Source organism: Dromiciops gliroides, chromosome 2, assembly GCF_019393635.1.
Source record: "Dromiciops gliroides isolate mDroGli1 chromosome 2, mDroGli1.pri, whole genome shotgun sequence".
NCBI lineage: Eukaryota > Metazoa > Chordata > Mammalia > Microbiotheria > Microbiotheriidae > Dromiciops > Dromiciops gliroides.
The window spans coordinates 353,895,764-353,913,921 of record NC_057862.1 but is presented as its reverse complement, the minus strand read 5'-3'; the positions used below and the strand labels follow the sequence as shown (position 1 = coordinate 353,913,921).

At 45.5% G+C, this 18,158-nt stretch overlaps 1 protein-coding gene across 2 annotated transcripts in view; it reads right to left on the bottom strand.

The window, feature by feature from the left end:
• Positions 1-1,359: 1,359 nt before the first annotated feature.
• The window catches only part of CPLX2 (complexin 2), an 85,851-nt gene continuing 69,052 nt past the window's right edge, over positions 1,360-18,158 (bottom strand). Inside the window, exons 1-4 of one of the 2 annotated variants that reach the window (XM_043982121.1) lie at positions 17,145-17,329; positions 12,179-12,296; positions 5,160-5,335; positions 1,360-4,180 (exon numbers count right to left, since the gene is read on the bottom strand). In XM_043982121.1, the coding sequence (XP_043838056.1) occupies positions 3,983-4,180; positions 5,160-5,335; positions 12,179-12,209 (405 nt within the window). In that variant the 5' untranslated portion in view covers positions 12,210-12,296; positions 17,145-17,329 and the 3' untranslated portion in view covers positions 1,360-3,982. Of the gene's footprint in view, positions 4,181-5,159; positions 5,336-12,178; positions 12,297-17,144; positions 17,330-18,158 lie in introns of those variants that run through there. The other variant, XM_043982122.1, reaches the window with a different exon arrangement.

Genomic DNA, 18,158 nt, shown 5'->3' with positions numbered 1-18,158 from the left:
CTCCCAGATGGTGCTCCATATATCATCCCCTCTTCCCCCAGTGTATCAAACATACACATGCCTTCTCTAGGCAGTGTCTTACAATCAGCTACGTAGGCAGTGTGTGTGACACACGTGCCATATATCCATCCCCTTGCCAATGTACTCCCTATGTGGCACCCCTTTCCCCATGGCCTATGTGCCATGCACACATTCCATCATCCCCAGATCCTTCCTTGACCTGCCCACTGGGGGTGCCTGGATCGGAAAAAGCTTGACTGGGATTAGTTACACTTCTTAGGCTCTCTAGAAACAGTCTCCTGGGGTGTATCTTCCCCCTTTCTCCTGTTTCTTAGGAGTGGTCCCCAAGGAAGCCAGCACCTTGGGGGTGGTTGGGGCCTCCCAGGGCAGTTAGTGGTTAAGTCTTGAACTTGTAGGAGGTCTGCTATGTATGTGGAAAGATCTTAGTGGAGAGCTAGTTACCCTCAAGGGCCCACCTTAGCTTGCAACTGTGGCAACAGCAGGAGCAGTCTTGTGCCCTGGGGGAGAGGCGGGGAGTGCTTTGGAAGCCCAGAAAGGCCCCTCCAAAGTGAAAGGCTCTGGGCAGCTGAAGGCCCCAGAGTTCCTTTTCACTAAGCAGGTAGATTTCCCTTTCTACACCCAGAAATTCTTTATATATGTTTGCAGACCTTTTCTTTTTCTATCAAAGTTTTTTTTTCCCCCCGACTTCAAACTCCTTTGTACCCCTGGGGATCCCCTTATATATCAGTAGACTCCTTATATGACTTGGATTCTCTTTGTACAACTGGGAATCCCTTTGTATTTCTGCAGACTTCCTGTGTATTTGGGAATTCCTTTGTGGGTCTTTGGACCTCTTGTAACTGGGCATCCCCTTGCGTCTCTGCAGACCCTATGTTTAGCTGGGAATTGGTCCCCAGACATCAGAGGAGCCTCTGATATTGTTTCCTGGAGCTCACGATGATGACAAATGACAAGAACCACTAACATTCTCTCAAGAGAGGCAAATGGCTCAGGGACTATCCAGTTTCTGCTCAGCTTCCACTTAGCCCCAGCTTACCCCTCACCTCTGACCCCACAAGACCTTGCAGATGACCATCTTACTCCATGGACCATGGACAAGCAGAGACAACAATGGGGTGATACAGCAGTTGAGGGGGTTGTTTCCCCCATTACAGAGACATACATGGACACACAAATATATGACCCTGGGGGCCGGAGACTGGGGCACAAAGAGGCAGGGGAAAGAGTTGGGAGTTGGGGGGAAAGGAATACCTGGGGGCTGGAGAAACAGATCACCCCAGGACAGAGGGGATGAACAAAACTCCCTTTCTGGTTTTAAATCTATGGTTTTTTTTCCCCTCATCTTTAAAGTATTGCAGTCTAACTGATATGGCTTTAACTATTGGAAACGGACAGAGAAGACACGACGTGAGCTGCTTTCTCTTTTGAAATTAAAGGAAAAATTCTCTAAAATGAAACACCCCAGTATGCAAACTGGGGTGATGGTGAAAAGTGGTGGTGGTGGTGGGCGGCGAGGGGCAGGCATAGCAACCCTCTCTGAGGCATCTCCCTCTTCCACCCCTAGATCCAGCATGGCTTCTCTGTTAGAGGGACAAAGGGCAGTCCTGTTCCTGCCATGGCCACCCAGACCAGTCTGAGCTGCCAAGTGCTTCCCAGGACCCAAACAGGATTCTTCCCATCACATCCAGTGAGGGAGGAAGGTAGCAAAGGCTTGGCTCAGGGAGCCCAGGGGAAGAGGGAAGGTCTTGGGCCATTAGGAAAAATTTCTCCTCTCACATCTGTTCCAGGGGTGGTGATGGGTAGGGACTGACTGGTCTGAGGGGGAGAAAAGATATTTTCCAGGCCCTGCTACCACTCTCAGTCATGCAGACAGTCTGCAAAGTGTTACACATGCATTTTCATACACACACATACCCCACCCCCCCAATATAGACAGTCTATGATACAGACACACAAAATCTCTAGCACACATACACACTTTCTAAAACACCCACCCACACACTCTCTATGCATACGTATTCGAATCCCTAGCATTCTAACACAATCTCTAATACACATATAAGAATAGTCTCTAAAACATACACATACAATCTTTGACACATCCATACACACATACATATTTATAACACATACATTCACACCATCCCAACTATATACATACCCATTCTGCCACCACCACTCCCATTCCACCCACATTCATATGCACTTTCACATTCACAATCCTTCCTGCCCTAGGGCTTCTCAGAATGGTGGGGAGGCAGAGTATTGGGTATGGGAGGGGAGGGGAGGGTTGAGTGAGGTGTATAGGGATTTCCTTGGCACATCTGAGAGGAGAATTTTTTCCTGGCCACAAGACAGACCCATAGATGGATGGACAGATGCCTGCTTTGGGGCTTAGCATATGGGCAGACAGATCCTCAGCCAGAATGAGAGGGCAGCAGCTCAGCTGGGGCTGTCTTCTCCTATGGGATCAGGGCTACACTGTAGGTAAGCCTGCCCTCAGTGCCTCAGCCTGAGTCCTGCTTATGGGGAGCCCTCCTGGGGGCCAGTGGAGCCTCCTGGACATGTTGTCCACTCAGGGCCCTGGAAGCGCCTGGATGGGCTGGGGAGTGGGGAGGGGAGCAGCATCTCTTCTCCACTAGGTGTTCTCTGGTCGAGGATTGATGCTGTCCGATGGCTCCAGCTTTTAGTATGTGTTTGGAAGGGGCTACCCTATTTAGGGAGAGGACCCTAGGCTGGGGTGGGTGGGGGGAGGGCCCAGCATGCCTTTTCAGGAGAGAAGGGGTCAAGTTACCCCTTTCATAGAGCATGTTCTAGAGTGGCCACAAGGATGTGAGTGGAGGGTGGAGGCTTCCGGGGTTCAGTGGTGTCACAGGGACAACCTTTATTGCCCTGTGGGAAGGATCTGCTCCACTACAGGGGCAAGGACAGGCTGCCATATTTGTGGGAATGGGAATCAACCTTTCTGGTGGTACCCTGCCCAATCTCTACCCAGTGGCCCCTCAGAACTCCAGAATACGCCTTTGGTTAGGGCACAGGCCCTTCTCTGACCCTCCCTATGCTTTGGGGTCTATCTGGGTCATTGATGACAAGGGAATAAGGCCAGGGCTAGGGACTAAGAGACTCTAATGATACCTCCCACAGTCAATTGATCTTCCTTGCAACTCCCAGGCCTTGCTAGGAACAGGGAGGGACTAGGCTGGCAGGGGCTGTTCTTACCATGGTGCGCTGAGTCCCTGGAATTGAAGTGCAATTGGGGAGGCATAGGGAGATATGAAGGAAACAGAGATCTGTTCCACATTCCTCTGGGATTGGCCAATGGGCTCCCTAATGAAGGGTCTAGCACTGGTCCTTGCCCCCTCATCCTTGGGCTATGTTGGGCAGGGCTGGAATGTGTTGGGCATTTTGACCCATTGGGGTTGGGGAACAGGGCTTAGAGCTCCAGTGATCTCTAGGGGAGTAGAGGAGGAAGGATAGGCAACCTGACCTTCCTCTCCTCTGACTCATTCCCCTAGGGTCCACTGGCCTGGCCCTTCCCCCCTCTCTGGCAGTGGAAATCATGCTCAAGGCATGAGGAATGTTCCTGGTGGGAAGAGGTTTGGGAAGAGCGTGTGCATGTGGGACTCAGTGGTGAGGCCTTTCCTCCCACTTCAGCACATCCCGGGCCTCTCCTGAGGTCGTCAATGGTTTGGTCCTAGTTTCTGGCCCTCAGCCCAGGCCAGCAGCCTTCTTTTCCTAGGGCTCCTCAAGAGGCCCAGGGCACTGTGGGGGCAGGGAGGGAGCCCGGGGAGTTTCTGGCCAAAGATGAGGGGCTTGGGTCCCACAGTCCATGTGAGGGGTGGAGGTGGGGGTGAGGTCAAATGAGGTTTGCCTTTCAAAATTCATACTGAATGGAAAGTGGAAAAAAATAAATTAAAAACAAAAGTGGGACTGTTGAGAATGGGATGGAGTTGGGCCAGGGTTACTTCTTGAACATGTCCTGGAGAGGCCCGGGCAGGTACTTGAGAACGGTGTCCAGGATGCTCTCTTCCTCCTCTTCCTCCTCATCCCCACAACCAGCTGGAATGGCTTTCTTAGGGCGGGTCAGGCTGCCCTCACATGGCTGCTCCAGGGCAGCCTTCTCTTCAGCCTCCTTCTCCTCCTTCTTCTTCAGGCCATACTGTATAGGGAGGAAGAAGGGGCAAAGGGGGAGCCCAGTTGTGAGGCCCTCTCCAGTCTCCCCCCACCCCAACCCGATCCTCTTCAGCTCTTCCAAACACCTGTGCCTTTGCCATGGGAGACCTGGCTTAGTTATTAGGATAACAGGATTGGAAGGGAAAACTTAGAGATTGTTTAAATTGATCCTTTTATTTTACCAAGGAAGAAACTGAGACCCAGACAAGGTCAGTGGCAGGGGTGGAAAGTTGGCAGGGATGGGATTCCAACTCTGGTCCTCTGACTTCAGATCCAATCCTGTATCTCATAACCAAAAGGAGGCCCAACTTGGGTGGGGAAAGCAGTGTGGTGTCTTCCAGCCTAAAAGGTGACTACAGGGCTCCCTCCTACAGGAACCTACTTTCCAAGGACCTCTCCTAGGAAGCTATTCTGCCCTAGGAATGATCAGGCACAGGGGTGAGAAGGGAGTGGGCTATGCTGGGAAGATACATACTGTTCTATTCCCAACAATCATAGAACCAGTCCAGTTTATATAAAAGAGCATTGGAAGAGGATTTTAGTTCTGGCTCTGCTAGTCAGAGAAGGGCCTGTGATCTTGGAAAAAATTAATCTCCCCTTTGAGCCTCAGTTTCCATATCTATAAAATGGGAATACTAATATTGACCCTGCGTCTTCTCAGAGGGTTTTTTTTTGTTTTTTGTTTTTTTTTTTGCAGGGCAATGGTGATTAAGTGACTTGCCCAGGGTCACACAGCTAGTAAGTGTCAAGTGTCTGAGGCCGGATTTGAACTCGGGTACTCCTGAATCCAGGGCCGGTGCTTTATCCACTGCGCCACCTAGCTGCCCCCTCAGAGGGTTTTTATGAAGATCAAACGAGTACTTTGTAAACTTTGAAGTCCTATAGCCGATATGAGAGACGATGATTGTTGTTACAGGCAATATCTGGGGAAGGTAAAGGAAAGGAAGTGGGAAGGGCAGACTGACCTTGTCTCGAATTTGCTGCCGGACCTTTTCTCGCTCTGCCTCCATGCGAGCATGCTTTGCTTTGCGTTCTTCCTCCTGCTGCCGTAGAGCCTCCTGCCTCTCCTCCTCTTTCTTCTGGGCATCTGGGTCCTTCTCCTCCTCACCCCCCAGCATCTTCCCCATGTCTTTGGTGGCCCCTGTGATGCAGTAGGAGAAAAGACTAGAATCAATCTGAGGAAAGGGAGGGCCAGAAGTGAACATGGGATGGGAGAAGGGAAGAAGGAGCTCAGGGATGATGGATGGATAATGAGAGGGACAGAAGGGCAATGGGAGGGATAGTTAGAAGGAGGAATGCAATGAGGAATGGAAGGAGAAAAGACTAGAAAGAAGCATGAAGGAAGGTATGGAGAAAGGCCTAAAGGGTAAGATGGATAGAAGAAGGAATGGAAGGATGAAAGAAAAAGGAAGGGGATAGATAGAAGGAGGGACAGATGGAGGAAGGGATGGTGGAACAGAGAGAAGTTTGGGAAGGCAGATATAATAGAAGGTGAGAGATAGTATATTTCATGTGTTAGAAAAGATCATACACCTACATGAAGAAGATTCTTGAATCTGAGGGGAGAAGGTTGTTTTAATTTGTTTGGCGATTAAAGGAAAGGAAAACCAGAAGTGATGTCCTTGTGAACGTGTATTCCAGACTTCCCAGTCATTTAGAGGATATCACAGTAGACTCAGAGGGTGGAGGAGACAAGGAGAGGAGCAGCTACTATAGAAAAAAATTCTGACCACCAAGGAGGAATTGGCCGATGAAGTGGGAATGATAGAAATTTGGAAGGGAGTGACCCTGTCATCTTGGAGTTTGTAGAAATGAAGGAAGGGAATATTCTTCATAGATGTGCCAAATTTTGAAAAAATTCAGAGAAATGGTGGTTATGAGGCCTTGGCTGGGGCTGTATAAAGAAGGTTGATAGGCTTTCAATAATTACATTATCACAGTATAATCACGAATGATTCTAATGAGGAAAAAAAGAGGGAACTCTCTTAAGAATTGGATGTGATCACACAAGCGAGCTCTCAAACTTAGACAAACTTAGATTTATTAAACACAAGTACAAAAACAGAATCATAGAGCTTAGACATTGGAATCAATCTAATAGTCATCTAATTCAATTTCCATCTGAACATGAATACCATTTCCATCCCTGAAGACCTTCTAGTCATTGTTCTATCCCTTACCACTTTCTAACGTAGCCCATTCCATTTTTGGACAGAAGGCATGTCACCAGTAGGAACTAAATATGAATATGATTGTGTGTGCTCGTATGTGTATGTGTGGAATTCTATCTAATCTTGTGAGAAATTCCCAGGCAGAATGAGGTAAATCATGACACATCAACTCTGGAGGACTGAATTATGGTAATTAGTAGGTCTGGCTCTTGAAGGAAATGAGAATGGCTGGAAAGGCATTAGCTTTGAATGGTAAATGGAACCCAAAAGTTAGATGATTGCTGGGATTAGGGGAAGAGTGTGCTGAGGGTGGGAGGTAGGGATTCCCTTAAAATAAGATGGCAGCTGGCCATGCATCATGGATGGTCCCAAATTTAGAGTGGGTAGGAATGGACTTATGTATTCTCAAAGTGGCATCTTCTAGTGTAGTCAAATTATGGAATGGGGGGATGGGAGTGGGGATGGCAGTTCAGCGTAGTAAACATTCAACTTGTCAGAAAACCTGGGTTCAATTACTGTCATTACTATCTTTATAACATTGGACAAGTCACTTAACCTCCATGGTCCTCAGTTTCATCATCTGTAAATTGTTAAATTAGATCATCTCTGAGGGCCCTTCTACTTCTGACATTTTATGTCCTAAAGTCCCTTGAAGCCCTGAAATGCTGTGATGCTGTGGATCCTGGTCTCAGTAAAATGGCAGTTTGGTGCTCTGCATATTTGTTGTCTTTTACCTTCTTGCCTTTAAAGGAAAAAAAAAACCCATCAAATTTCTGCCCTTGGGTGAATTGAGGAAGTGTTCAGGCCAGGCCAGGCCAAGTGAGGCAAGCTTTGGTATCAGGAGAAGAAAAAAAAGAGAGAAGGGGCCACAATGAACGATATCATGAGCCAATCAGTCAATGCCAATGACTGTCAAAATGACAGTAGTAACTTATATATTCAGATTCATGAAGGAATAGATTTGTAGAATCACTGAATATCAGAGCTTGAAGTGCCCTTAGAAACCAGCCACACCAACCCTCTCATGAAGAAATTAAGGCATAGAGAAAGAGGCTGACCTGCCCAATGTCACAGAGCTAGTAAGTGACAAAGCTTGGGACTTGAACGCAATTCTTCTAAGTTGAATCATTCCATGATTGTGCCACAAAGGGTTTGGTCCCTTTTCTTGTCCAGGTTTTCATTATTTGCAAAACAGGGTTAGGAAGACTCAAGCCCAGAAAGTGCTGAGGCCCCTAAGACATTTGAAGCTATATTTAGGGCTCTTTATAGAAGATGGCATAATGCTAATAGATGATATGGAAGTTGAACTAATTAGCTCTAATTCTTCTATCATTTTTTCCAGCAAGAAGGATGGTCATCAAATTGAGGAGGGAAAACAATTCAGCTCGATTCAACAAACATTTATTAAATGTCTGTTATATGCAAGGCACTACCCTAGGTGCTGTTGACAGAAGGCCAAGAATGAGAGATCTCTTGTCCTCAAGGAGCTTATATTCCAGTTGGGGTAGGGGAGGATTACAACATATACATGGTTAAGTAAATATGAGATTCCAGAGGATTCCAGAGCATTACCAATCAGGGGGATCATGGGATTAAAAACCCGGAAGGGACCTTTGAGATCATCTCTTCCAACCTCTTCATTTTATAGATGAAGAAACTGAGATCCAGTGTAGAGATGTGACTTACCCAAGATCACATGGGTAGTAAGTGGCAGAGTCAAGATTCAAGCCCAAATCTTCTGACTTCAGATCTACAAAACAATGCTACTTCCCAGTTTTGATTTATAAGCAAAGTGGCTACCCACTGAGGATCCATGCTTGTCCTTATGCTGTTTAACATTTTTATCAGTGACTTGAATAAAAGCATTCATGTTATGCTCATCAAATTTGCAAAAGACACCAAGCTGAGCTGAGATGGATAGCTAACAGTGTATGGCAGAGTCAGGATTGCAAGTTATCTTGATGGGCTAGAGCATTGTGCACAATCTAGTTAAGATAAAATCCAATAGGGATGACCCACATGTACAAAAATATTTATAGCTGCTCTTTTTATGGTGGCAAAGAATTGGAGATTGAGGGGATGCCCATCGATTGGGGAATGGTTGAACAAGTTGTGGTATATGATTGTACTGGAATATTATTGTGCTATAAGAAATGATAAGCAAGCAGGTTTCAGAAAAACTTGGAAAGACTTAAAAGAACTGATGCTGAGTGAAGTGATTGGAACCAGGAGAACATTGTACATAGTAACAACAACATTGTGCGATGACCAACTTAGCTCTTCTCAGCAATACAATGATCCAAGACAATTCCAAAAGACTCATGATGGAAAATGCTCTCCACATCCAGAAAAAGAACTATGGAGTCTGAATGCAGATCAAAGCATACTATTTTCACTTCTTTTGTTGTTGTTTTGTTTTTTCTTTCTTACCATTTTCCTCTTTTATTCTAATTCTTTCACAACATGACCAATGTGGAAATATGTTTAAGATGATTGTATTGTATCACCTATATCAGATTGCTTGCTATTTTGGGGAGGGGGGAAGGAAGGGAGGAAGAGAGAAACATTTGAAACTCAAAATCTCACAAAAATGAATGTTGAACATTATCTTTAAATGTAATTGGAATAAAATAAAATAAAATACTATTAAAAAAAGAAATTCAATAGGGATAAAAGTATGGTTTTGCATCAGGGAACAACCTCCCAGTGTCAGAGGTATAAGATGAGGGAGACATGGATAGACAACAGATACTCTGAAAAAGATCCGGGGGCATTAGTGGACTACAAGCTCAATATTAGGTAGCAGTGTGACATGGCAGCCAGAAAAGCTAATATGACCTAGGGCTACAGTAGAAGTGGCACAGCTTCTAGGAATAGGTAGGAGATAGTTCCTCTGTACTTTGCTCTCATCAAAATTAATTTGGAATATTGTATTCAGTTCTGGGAGCCATGGTTTAAGGACACTGATAAACTGGAGTGTTCAGTGGAGGACAACCAGAACAGTGAAGGGCCTTGAGTCCATGACATCCATATGAGAATCACTTGAAAGAACTTGGTTTGTTGAACATGGAGAAGAGAAGACTTGGGGTGGGGGTGGGGCATGACAGCTGTCTTCAAGTATTTGAAGGGCTTTCTTTTTTTTTCCTTTTTTTGAGGGGGGAGGGCAATAAGGGTTAAGTGACTTGCCCAGGGTCACACAGCTAGTAAGTGTCAAGTGTCTGAGGCTGAATTTGAACTCACGTCCTCCTGAATCCAGGGCTGGTGCTTTATCCACTGCACCACCTCGCTGCCCCCTGACAGGCTATCTTTAATGTGGAAAAGAGACTAGGCTTATTGCATTTGACCCCAGAGGGTAGAACTAGAAGCACATGATGGAGGTTGCAAAGAGGCAAATTTTGCCTTGATGTCAAAAAACAAAAACAACAACTTCCTTTTTTTTTTTTTTTTAAAGTGAGGCAATTGGGGTTAAGTGACTTGCCCAGGGTCATACAGCTAGTAAGTGTTAAGTGTCTGAGACCGGATTTGAACTCAGGTCCTCCTGACTCCAAGACCAGTGCTCTATCCACTGCACCACCTAGCTGCCCCAACAACAACTTCCTAATAATGAAAGCTGTCCAGGAATGGAATGAATTACCTAGAAAATTGGTAAGTTCTTCTTCCTTGAAGGTCTTTAAGCAGAGGCTGGACAAACACCCTTTTGAGTATATTAGAGTGGTGAGTCCTCTGTGTGTATGAATTGGATTATCTGGCCACTGGGATCCTTTCCAATTATCAAAATCTGTGACAAACCAAATTGTCCAATTTGGAACTAGTACCAAAAGTATGACATCTTAATAGAGTCACACACACACACACACACACTTCTGTATCTCAGAATTTACAAATTCTATTCATTAGGTATGCTCCATTGACTCTGGGCATTTCTGTCAGACCCCTGGAATTCACAGAAAGAAACCATCTATATATAACCTCAAAGGTCATGGATGAAAGATCTTATGAATAGGTAGCTATCCCCCATCTTTGAAATAGAAATGAGAATTGATACCCTATAATATACAGGGTCCTCGAATATAACTCTTGACAGGACATGGACTCAGAACACTTCTAGTATGGCAGAATCAATGAATGTGGTGCATGCCTTTTATTAATAATGATAGCCATTTCTGCCTCCTCACCTCTATATAGAACTCCCAACAGATCTGGGAGGTAGGTAGTTCAGGAAGCATTATCATTCCCAGGAAAGTCTTTATATAGGGTTTGGCACCTTAGCTAAACCTTGAAATAAACTAGAGATACTCAGAGGAGGAGAAGAGGAAGGAGTGCATTCCAGGCATGGGCAATCTGTTGGAAGACTTCGTGGTAAGAGATAGAATAGATAGATAGTTGTGAAACAAGAAGGAGATTACTTTGGAGGAAATGCATCCTTCCCTTTGCACTGGCTGTCCCCATACCTGGAATTCATTCTCCCCTTTCCTCTGTCACATAGAATCCCTGGTTTCATCCAAAACTCAAATGCTATTACTACATTCTACTTGAAGCCTTTCTTCATCTCCCTTCCCCCATGCTAGAGCTTCCCCCACCAAAAAAATGACCTGGTATCTATTTTGTATATACCTATATATGTATGTGTTGCCTCCCCAGCTGGATATTGAGCTGTATATGCTTGCTAATTGTTGATTGAATGAATATAGAATGCATTAAAAGCAGTGTAATGAAATACTTGGAAAGGTAGGCTGGAACCAGATTATGGAAAGCTTTAAATTTAAATTTAAGGAGTTTGCATTTCATCCTTGAGGCAAAAGGGAGCCACTGAAAATGTTTGAGCAGTGGAGGAAAATTATTTTGTTAACTATGTTGAGGATGGAGAGACAAGAGACTAGAAGAAGGGAGAGCAGTTAAGAGACTACTTAAATATTTCAGGCTGTAGATGATAAGAGCCTGAGCAAAACCCTCTAAGGAGGAAATTGTAGCCCAAGATAGAGGAGAAGATAAGAAGAGAGCATCCAGTAACTCTGAATGAGTTCCAACCTCCAAGCCCAGGTGGGTTACATTCTAGGGGGCTGAATGAGTTTATATACATGTAGGTAACAATATTCCTGACTTTTGAGCAATCATGGAAAATGGACAAAAAAACCCCCAAACAAACAAAAAAAGAAAATGGAAGACATGCCAGTAGAGATGGGCAAATGTTGCCTTGCTTTTTAATAATTGGGGGAAATGGTGGATTCAGTAGCTACAGAACAATAAACCAGATGGTCATTTCAGGAAAAATTCGAGTCTGAATTATTAAATAGATATTTTGTGAACATTTAGAAAAGAATTCAGTAATCACAAAGGGCCAACATGTATTTACTAAGAATAAGTCATGCCAAACTATCCTCATTTGTATGCTATATTCCCTTCCTCCCTACCCCCATAAATTCCTTGAGGCAGGGATGGTATTGTTTGCCATCTTTTCAACTCCAGCACTCAGCATGATGTCTTGTATACAAAATGTGTTTAACACATGTTTGTTAGAGTTATTTTATAATAATAGCAAGTAGGTAGATTAGGAGGATTGGAAATCAGATAATGTGTGTTCTGGTCTAGCTCTGCTACTAACTTGCTCTATGTTCCTTGGTCAAGTCATATCTTTTCTTTGGGTCTCAGTTTTCCCTCTGTAAAGTAAGAGGACCTAAATGGGACCCAGACAGCTTCTAGATTTCTTGAAGCTTCAACAGGCTATGTTGGAAGTCCCCTTTTAGCTCTTATGATCTATATTCTAAAGTCTTTCACAACATTGGCATTTTATGTTCTATGACTGTATGACTCACCCCCAAGGGCTTGCTTCATAACAAAGTCCATGATTGTTACTCCAATTAATGCACTCTAACCAACAGTGGAATTTGCATCCAGGGCTTGTAGTAGGACTGCTGAGAGGAAGAATGCCACCTAGAAAGGAAAAAAATGATCCTGGTTAGGTACAAATGTCCTTTCTGGGCAGGAGAGACAGACAGAATAGCAGAAGACAGAGTTTCCAAAGAAATACACTTGACTCAGAAATAATAATCACTTCCACTTCCATTTCTGTAGTAATTTAAGATTTACTAAAGTGCTTTCCTTAAACAACAACAACCACCCTGTGAGGTACATAATGCAAGGATTATAATCTTCATTTCATAGACCAGTAAAGTGGTTTGCAAAGAAGTGAAATGACTTATCAAAGATTAAGTCTGACATTGGGTGTCAGACCTGGAATCCAAACCTTAGTCTGAAAGTGGGTGTCAAATCTTAGCTCCATACCCAAGTCTGACAGTGGGTGTCAGACCTGGGATCCAACCCAAATCTGACAGTGGGTGTCAGACCTGGGATCCAAGCTCAGGTCTCTGGCATTCAAGTCCTGTGCTTTTTAATATATCAGCAGCTGAGGGACTCAGATTCTCAATTTAGGACCCGAGACTTGCAAACTGCTTCCTACTTCAGAGTATGTAGTGTTCCCTGGGAGTTCATGGCAACAGCTGTGTATTAGGAAAGATCCTGGACTTGAAGTCAGAAAACCTGGCTTTTAATCCTGACTCTGCCATTGACTACCTATGTGACTCTCATCAAATTGCTTCTTCTCAGTTTCCTCATCTGCAAAATGGGGTAATAATGCTTGTCCTCCCTAAATTATATAGGGCTGTGATAAAGGGAAAGCATTTTGCAGTGTTAAGTGATACAGAAATGGGATTTATTATCACAATCCTCCCAGATATACATCTCCTTTGCATGACATAAGCCATTCCAGTTAATCATATGGTCTTTTCCCTATCTGAAGAGCTGTCTTATGGAAGAGAGATTCTTTTCATTCTGCTTAGATCCAGAAGGCATAAAGAAGAGAAATTGGGAAAAGCTACAAGGAGAAAGATCTAAGCTAGCTATAAGGATATAAAGAATTCCTTAACAATTAGATGTCTCATGGTGGAATGGGATCTTCCTCCTGGAGGTTTCTAAATGACTGGATAATCCCTGTCTGGGTGACTGTAGGATCCTTTTAAGAGGTAGGAGGTCTACAATGTGACCTCTGAGGTCTCTTCATGTTCTCATTTTTTTCATATTTTTTTCATTTTTTTTTTTAGGTGAGGCAATTGGGGTTAAGTGACTTGCCTAGGGTCACACAGCTAGTAAGTGTTAAGTGTCTGAGACTGGATTTGAACTCAGGTCCTCCTGACTCCAGTACCAGTGCTCTATCCACTGCACCACCTAGATGCCCCCATGTTCTCAAAATATGGAATTAGGTGCCCAAACCTTGCTTTTATTTTCCAGGTCTTCAGAAGTCTTGTCTACTTTCACTCTAGAAGTAGAGCAGGAGGGGCAGTTAGATGGCGCAGTGGATAGAGCACCGGCCCTGGAGTCAGGAGTACCTGAGTTCAAATCCAGCCTCAGACACTTAACACTTACTAGCTGTGTGACCCTGGGCAAGTCACTTAACTCCAATTGCCTCACTAAAAAAAAAAAAAAAGAAGAAGTAGGGCAGGGGAAAGAGCCCTGGACTGGGCACAGGAGACCTGTGCTCTGCCATGAGTTCATCCTATGACCTTGGGCAGTTCAGATTCCCTCTCTGGACCCCAGTTTTCCCATGTGTAAAATAAGAGCATTGGATTGGATGATCTCTGAGATCTCTTCTGACTCCAAATTCCTATGATATTATACTCATATAGGGACAGAGTCACTGCACAGGTGGGAAGGGAGAGAAGAAGTTGCCAGGGTTTGAGTATAAACCTGAGGTTCGAAGGAGGGACATCTTGTAAAGCACTGATAAGTGAGGCCCTGGATCCTGACACTAGGTTCTCACTGTCACCTTAGTAACTGCTGGCCACACTGAGTACTATTTCCTGATCAGGGACAAGGGGCACAGGGCTGGGCAAAAATATAGACCCAGCCTAAAACTCACACCTATACATATATGTGTACTCACAGAGTCATCTAAACATGGCTGTGTGGATATCTTCTCAGTCATGTACATATGTTCATGCAGACATATACATAGATATTCACACAGAAGTGTACTTAAACAAAAAGGCATGGGAAAATACAGAAAAATGGGGTCTAGGGCTTTGATGTATATGGAGGGAAGACAGGAAGTTCTGCATTCATCCTTAGCTGGGGTGCTGCAACATTGAAGGAGTAAGCCCTGAAGGCCTGGTGGACCAATCACAAACATTCATGGTGGCAGCAGCAGCACAAAAGGGTTGGGGCTGGATCAGGACATGAATGTTCCTGATTGTCAAACCTACTTTAAAGCTAAGCAAATGATAGCAAAAACCCAGCAGAATGACTATAACAATAACTACATGTGTGAGTGTGTGTATATTTATGAGTCTTTGTATATGTGAATCTCAGTATTTATATGTATCAACATGTATATATTTTTGTGTCTATATGTCCAAGCGCATATATTATGGGTGAATCTGTATATGAATTCCAGCATATATTTGGCTATGCTTGAGTTGGAGTGTGTGTATACCTGTGTTTTCATAGGGGAATATACACACATCACACACATATATTCACATTTATATTTGATGCCACCAGGGGGCTCTTCCAGCTGGCTCTCCTGAGTTTTTGCAAACCTGTCAGGGTCAAGGTCTGGACTTGATTCTCTCAATTTGGGCGACACAAGGCCTCTGCACCAGGTCTCCCATCCCATTATCCCCTCATGTAGAGTCCCCACCCCATTATTCCTTCAGATGGAGTCCAGAAGCTAAGGGAGCTAGTGATGGGGGTGGCAGCAGTAGGGTTAGGAGGTATCCCTCCCTCTGTCACTTACTAGCTTTGTGACCTTGGGCAAATCACTTGTCCTCTTGGGACTCAGCATCATCATCTAGAAAATGATTGGCCTAGAATGTATTTCAGTTGTCTTTCAGCTCTAAATTGTACAGCCTTAGGTTAAGTCATAGGATTGGGAAGTGGAAATGATCCTAGAAATTATATTGTCCAACAATCCATTCTGAAAAACGATGATTTTACAGTTGAAGAAGCCAAGGCCTGGAAAGGTTATATGACTTGCTCTGCTATGGGGTGAGGTTTCCTACATGCCACACAAATGCAACTCAGTATCACCAAGTGCTTAATTGATATTTTTCTGCTGGGAGGCCCTTCAGATATTCATAAAAATAATAGCTCCAATTTCTATAGCACCTTAATGTTGACAAAAGGTTCTCCTCACAACATCCCTATGAGGTAAGTCATGCAAATGCTAGCTCCATTTTTTCAGATGTGGAGAATGAGGCTCAGAGAGATGAAATGATTTGCATAGGGTCACACAGGTAGCAAGCTTGGAGTTGAGATGTCAACCCAGGTCTTCCAGATTCAAAGCAGGCTTTCTACTACACTAGCTCATCACCCAGAAGATCCTAGTCCAAAGGAAGGAACAGAGCCACCAAGAGGTGTATCTGTCCCTGAATGTCCTCCCCTCCCACTCTAGGTCACCTCTGGACTCAGAGCTGAGGGTAGGGTTCCAGGATGAAGATGGAGAAAAGAGGGGAGAGAAAGTGGTATTTACTCTGGAGTTAGAGTATGCCTTCAGGTCTGGGGGACATATCTTTACTGACTCTGGATTCTAGTACCCACCTAGGCTCTAAGGGACAAGTACATTTTCCTGCCCAGGATTTCCTCTCCTAGCTAGGATATCCAGATTGCAATCAGGTGTCCCAGTGGAATGTGAAAGTGGGAAGTGTTCTGGGAGCTGAGAGGAATGGAGTATCTTTGGAGGGAAGTAGGGAGAGGCTGTCTTATGGTGAGGGAGAATGTTTGGGGGGGTAGAAGGGAGGGAAGGAGGGGGTGTACCGTACTGGCGAACGAAGGGGGAATTTTGGAGAGGGTAAGGATGGAGGGAGAGAGGGTGCGTCTTCTGGAGGTGGTTGAGGTGGATTGCAGGGGGTATCCTGAGCAGCCAGGGAGCCATTATGCAGAAGGGCAGAATGTACTCTGTGTGTCAGGGGCGGGGGGAATGGGGAAAACATGATGAATATATCTGGCTGAAAGGTGGAAGAAAGACAGATCTCCCCGGAGACAGCCGCGCTAAACCCAGAGCTGAGGCTCTCCGGCTCCTGCAGGGGATGTCCAGATTTCTGGGACTCTTGCTCAGGTCCAGCAGCAAAGTCGGTAGGAAACTTTGCAGTAGCTGGGGGAAGCTACACTTCTATGGGGCCCCAGACTCAGTTTCTCGGCTGCTTCCACTCCCCTTTTCCTCCTCTTCTCCCTCCACCTCCCACCCGTTGCAGGTTCCCGCCGTCTTGCGGTCTTTCAGTCTGGAGCGTGTGTGTGTGTGTGTGTGTGTGTGTGTGTGTGTGTGTGTGTGTGTGTGCGCGCGCGCGCGCGCGCGCTCCCTCTCGAGTGTGTGCGCGCGAGTGTGTTGTGCGTGTGTGTGTGTGTGTGTGTGTGTGTGTGTGTGTGTGTGTGTGTGTGTGTGTGACTTTTCCCTCCCCGAGAGGGGTGGCTCATAGCGAGACCCTCCCCTTCAGCTTTCCAGAGATGCGGCTAAGGGCCAAGGATGCTATCCTGGTCCCCACCACCTTAGGTCTATTGGGTTAGAGTTGGGGGGACAGCTTTCCTTTCGAGGGCAGAGGCTGCTTAGAGAAAGACTCCCCTTCTGGGCCCCCAACTCGGCCTCACAATCAGATGGCTTCTCGCTTTTTTTCCTGGGTCCGCTGCCAGTCGGTACTCAACCCTTCCCGGAGCTGTCCCGTCAGCACCCCCCAAGCCAAGACCCTCTTTCCCTTCCTCCGCCCAGTCCCGCCAGTCGGTGCTCACACTGACCTGGCTGCCCCTGACACCCGCCAGTCACTGCAGCGATTCCGCCTGGCCCACAGACGCCGCCGCCGCCTCCACTTCCCTCCTCCCGTTCCGGCTCCGGTCCCGGCCAAGTGCAACTCTGCTCCCCGAGCCCAGCCTGCCGCCGCCGCGGCTAAACACGCCCTCTTCCAATCCCTCCCATCACTCTGGCCCTGACGCGTTGCCTCTCCCCTTCCAGATGGGAAATTCAAACCAGCCTGCCTCTCTCTCTCTCTCTCTCTCTCTCTCTCTCTCTCTCTCTCTCTGTCTCTCTGTCTCTCTCTCCTATCCCTCCCTTTCTACTTCCACCCTAGTCTCCTCTCTCTAGTTCTTTACCATTCTTTTCCTCTCCTATCACTTCTTTTTCATTCTTTTCACTCCTCCCCTCTTTAATGCCCTTTCTCTTTCATTTCTTTCATCTCCTTTTCTACCTCTCCTTTTCTCTATGATTTCCCTCTCTCTGACTCTAGCTTCCCCTTTCTATATTTTCTTTTTACCTTTCCTCCTTACCCCACCTCCCACATCTTCCCTACCTCCATCCATACTCTCAAACCTACCTTCTCCCATTATGGCTACCATTCTGGTGACCGCTAGATAAATGGACGAAAGTGCCTTTGGAGGAGAAGGGTTCTACACTTGTGTGGGGAGAGGGAGGCTAAGAGGACCAACTGTACATCTTTGGGGATGTCTGTTATATTCAGCATTTGCTTTCTGGGGATCTCAAAACACTAACCTCCTGCCTCTTTCCTACTGCCTATGTACGGCCACAGAGACTCTTTGTGTAGAACTGAAATAATTTGTGACCCCATTTTCTCAAGGAACTCATCCTCTGACCCCAGTCCTTCATCTTCTTCAAACCAGGGATTCTTCCCTTACCACCATCCACTGAGAAGACCACAGGATCAAGTGAAACAAATTTCCTTTTTCTCAAGTCTCCTATGAATCTTTTGTGGCTTTCACTCCTCCGCTCCAGGGAATAACTGTATTTTTGCTCACCAT